The 4416-nt window shown below is 45.3% G+C and overlaps 1 protein-coding gene across 1 annotated transcript in view; it reads right to left on the bottom strand.

Annotated features, from left to right (window-relative positions):
• Positions 1–584: 584 nt before the first annotated feature.
• Positions 585–4416, bottom strand: part of fam171a2b (family with sequence similarity 171 member A2b) — a 6090-nt gene continuing 2258 nt past the window's right edge. Inside the window, exons 4-8 of the mRNA XM_083553518.1 lie at positions 3959–4111; positions 3668–3847; positions 3076–3189; positions 2648–2774; positions 585–2540 (exon numbers count right to left, since the gene is read on the bottom strand). Of these exons, the coding sequence (XP_083409644.1) occupies positions 977–2540; positions 2648–2774; positions 3076–3189; positions 3668–3847; positions 3959–4111 (2138 nt within the window). The 3' untranslated portion in view covers positions 585–976. The remainder of the gene's footprint in view (positions 2541–2647; positions 2775–3075; positions 3190–3667; positions 3848–3958; positions 4112–4416) is intronic.

The following is a 4416-nucleotide window of genomic DNA, read 5'->3' as shown; positions in this document are numbered from 1 at the left end:
TGCCGACAGGGGGCGTCGTCAGGGGCGTGGTTTGCGAATAAAGGGTGGAGCCAAGGAGTGGTAGGAATCACGCACAGGCGACTGACCCTTACCACTAGTTTCATCTGGCTCCGCCCTCTATTCACAAACCACGCCCCCACCACGCCCCCTCCAGCAACAAATACATTTAATACAAAGTAATTATTTAAGTAATAAACTACAAATACAAGTGATACAAATCCACGAGCATTGGCCATTAAATAGGAATGTCTCCTGTGGAATGTTGACTGAAAATGAAAAAAAAAAAATGCTAATAATAATAATAATAATTATAATAATAATACACAATGCTTCCTGTTGTATCCAGGAATTTGGTGTGTCCATATTGGGAATATGAAACCGAACGTACACAGGAATTCTGTGTCACAACATCAAATATAAAAACATCCAGTAGCGTAAATTTCATAAACATGCCTTCTGGCACTACTCCAAACATCCACAAGCCATTCTGACCGAGAAGCATTTGCACATATTATACCGACTTTTTTGTGCCATATTTGATTGTAAACATATATAATGTACATTATGAAATATTTTGATTTCGATTTTTATGGGAATATTATGATAAGGGACTTCAGTCAGGCATCATTGAGGTCAGAGTGTCACCTCATCTGCTCGTCTGTTCCCAGGATCTCATCTTTCCTACTAGTCTCATATCCACATCGACAGTTTTTAAAGATAGAAGGATGGTGTTCCATTAATTACAAAATGATTCTGACATTGTTTTTTACGACTTTGAGGAAAACACGTTAGATTGTCCGTAAAAATTTACTTCACCGATTCATTCCAGTTGCGGACATCCAAAAAAAAAAAAAACCTTTTTTCATATAAACGTCCTTTTCAAAGATGGTTCAAGCGCCCAAACATGATCCTGGATCCAAGTGTACACGTCCTCCGTATTGAAATAGGTGTGATCTGGTCTCTTACTGCTACTCTTTTACTTCTTGGGATGGAACACCATGAGTGGACGTTCTTCGATGCGCTGCCAGGGACTTTTCTTGTTCTCGTCTTTGTCGTCTGGGTCGTTATCGTCCTCCGGGCTGGTGACAGAATCCCGTTGGGTCTCGCTGTTGCTGCTACGTGAACTGTTTCCACGGCTTCGACCTCTTCGTGGCATCGGAGACCCGCGTGGTTCCTCTGGACCGTCATCAAGGAGGGGAGTCAGTGGATTTTCCAGAGGTGATCCTGCCCCCATACGGCCGACTCCACCAGCAAGATCTAGAGAATCATGATAAGGCAGTTTGGAATACTGTTTCCCCACACTGCTGCTTCCTCCATATCCCTTTCTCCCATTTCCATGCCGCTCTTCTTTACTCTTCCTTCCGGATGCCTGTTTGCGCTCCGGTTGCGTATTTTGGAGACCTGTATCTGGGCTGCAATCTTTACTGGTGCCGGCAGGGGCGCTCAGGGTGCTTTGAGCACTGTGATTACTGCTGTTAGCTCCACTGTGAGCAAACTCCGAGGCAACATCGATATAGGAGTGACGGACATGAGCATTGGCACGTCCATCAAGGGATATGAACCAGGCACGAGGGTGCTGCTTGACTCCTAGTTCTCGAAGTTTCTTTTCTGTCAGTGCTTGTAGCTCTCCATTCATCTGAGCCATGGTGGAATCATTAAAGAGCACTGGGATGTGGACCGGTGCTGACGGACCTCCAGATGCCCATACGTTCTCTTCCGAATCGGCTGGGGACCCGACTCCTTGCTGGGATTGGCCTGATCCCTGGCTCTGGATCTGATGACCTTGGCTCTGAACTCCACTGCTACCACCATTACCTGCCCCTCCTTGGCCTTCCCTTTCTCTCTCGGCCTGACTCTGGCCGTCCTTTGCACCTTCGGAGCCACCAAACTCAGACGACAGACGCATGTAATGTGCTGGAATGACCAGGGTTGGAACCATGCTTCGATACATGTTCTCTGTCATTTGATCCAAAGAGCTGCAGAATATGATCTGACCAGGTTGGGTATTTAAAGTTGTTGGACGTGCAAGATGGTCCTGACCTTGGGAAACCTGTGAGTATTCCGGCGGCTTGTCCAAAAGGGGCGGAGAAGGTGGGTCAGCGGTGTAGCCGCGATTATCGTTCACGACATGCCTGCGCCGGTAATCGTTGTCCTTCACATCTGGACTGTAGTTGCGACTGTAGTCTTCGTGGGAAACAGCATTGTCCAGGGTGCTTGTTTCTGTGGAACGGTGTACCTTCATCGCGAAGCTTTCGGCACCTCGCTGGGCTCCTTTGGACTGTTTATTCTTGGATGAATGACGGAGTTTGTGTGCTGGTACGTGCTTGGCAAACTCGTCACGTGCGCTCTTGTACTCATGGGACGTCGAGGCGTCAGATTTGTTGGCCTCCGGGTCACTGTTGGAGGTGGTGGTTTCAGCATGACCGCCACAGATAAGGTTGAGGCGAGAGGTGGAGGTCCCCTGGTCTCTTCTGGAGTTGCACAATACGGTTGACACTTGCCCCTGCTTTTGCTGTCTCCGAGGTTTTAGGCACCTCCGTCTAACAACAAGAAATAAAAGTGAGTAATTGAGTGATTATGTGTTACGTGAGTGGTTATGTTATGGAGCCTCTGTAAAGACCTTGCTGAGATGCCAAACCCAACCAACCTGCAGTAGTAGAGAAGAATGCAGAGTAGTACCAATACAAGCAGAGCCAGAGATCCCAGTATAGAGAGCAAGATAAGGGTATGATATGCAGTGATGTCCCTCAGGCTTGGATGCGACAAACCGGCGCCTGTAATGCAATCACAATATTTAAAATGTATTATTATCATTATTTCTGCAGTAAAAAATTGCATCTGGAAACTACTGCACTGATTGATTGATTAACGAAGAACAAAAGTGCTAAACTCATAAGAAAGAAAGACAGAGATGGACCAGGCAGACCCTGGCGTGTGAAACGTAAATTTTTTAACTATTCGTCACGTGGCTATCGCCGACGAAAAATCTTAGGTTACGTGGAACCATCGTAACTCTGTGACCATCTGTAATGACTGGGCTTGCGTGTTTGCATACATGTGGCATGCGTGGTATACCTGATGAAGAGGGGAAGGCTGCTATCCAGTATCCCAACCTCGAAGCCATGAAGTCCCATGTAAAATGAGAGCCATCTCTTCTGATGTAGCCAGTCCCATTTCTCACCCACAGGCCTGCAAAAAGCAAACATTATCCAGAAATGAAAGCTTTAAAGAGTAGATGAATAATCACTCCTAATTTGCACCAGAACAATGTTTGCCTTCTTGGCAGGAGATTGCAAGTGATAGATTTCAAAGAGTTAATAGTGCTTTCCTTAGAGATTGTGAAAAGATGCAGTTGGCTGGCTAGAAATGTCTGTGTGTTAGCCTTTATTTCTCCACCGAATAATATCCTTCGGGTTGCAGCGAAGAGCTCGCTGGTGGGTAAAAATGATCAGCCGGATAAATGGTGAAAATGCCAAAAACATAGAACCCAGAAATGAATAAATAAAGCTGGAAATTTTGCAAATTTGACACAACAGGAAAGGGCCCCCCAGAATGGATCCCTGTCCCACACCAGCTTAAAAAAGCCACCATCTCCAACCAGAACCCATCAGAATGAATTACAATGTTACTTAGAGAAGTCTCCAAGGTTTATGTCTTGCATTAATACCTGTGTTTGTGTTATAAAGCCACACCGGTATGCTGGTGGGCGAGCGGATACGGGAGTCGGAAGGCAGTGGCACGGAGAAATGAACCGGCTCGGTGACTTGAACCTCATTGCCTTCCCGGTCAAACAGCTGTGCACTGACTGCAGCGACTACTATCAAATCCGTCCAGCTGTTCTCTCCTCCTACAGGAACATGCCCACATTAATTACACAGAAATATCTCGGGAAATACGTATATCATTCTTTAAAAAATTGACAGCGATCATATGAATCCCTCCATCTGAAAAATATGACCTGTGGTGTTGGGCTCGAGGGCCAGGAGGTAGGGGAAGTCATTGATTTCACTCGTATCTCTGGCAGTGGTCAACACAGCAGTGAGTTCCGAGAAGGAGGAGTTTAAGTGCAAGCTCCGCCTTGGAATTTGAAGCCATGGCTGACTCCGCCCACCTGTGGGATTAAAATAGGGTTGTTGTTTTGTTTTGTTTTTTTTATTTGTTTCTCAGTAACAGTAAAGTCAAAAGGTAAGATATATATAACGTCCCCTTCGAAACAACAATGTAATGTTTCAGCTAAATAACTTGCACCATCAAATCATCAATTTCCTGCAGATGAAAAGGAAGTCGCCTCATTCTTTTTTCTTTCAATACACAATGATAACACTGTCACTAACAGTTTCACATTAAAACAACATTGTTATTGGGGTTATATACAAAACTACAGTATTTCATCATTCAGGTCCGAAGCTAGAATAT

Source organism: Silurus aristotelis (genome assembly GCF_946808225.1).
Source record: "Silurus aristotelis genome assembly, chromosome: 1".
NCBI lineage: Eukaryota > Metazoa > Chordata > Actinopteri > Siluriformes > Siluridae > Silurus > Silurus aristotelis.
Note: the sequence above shows the minus strand (reverse complement) of the source record. Positions and strands in the feature narration are given on the sequence as shown.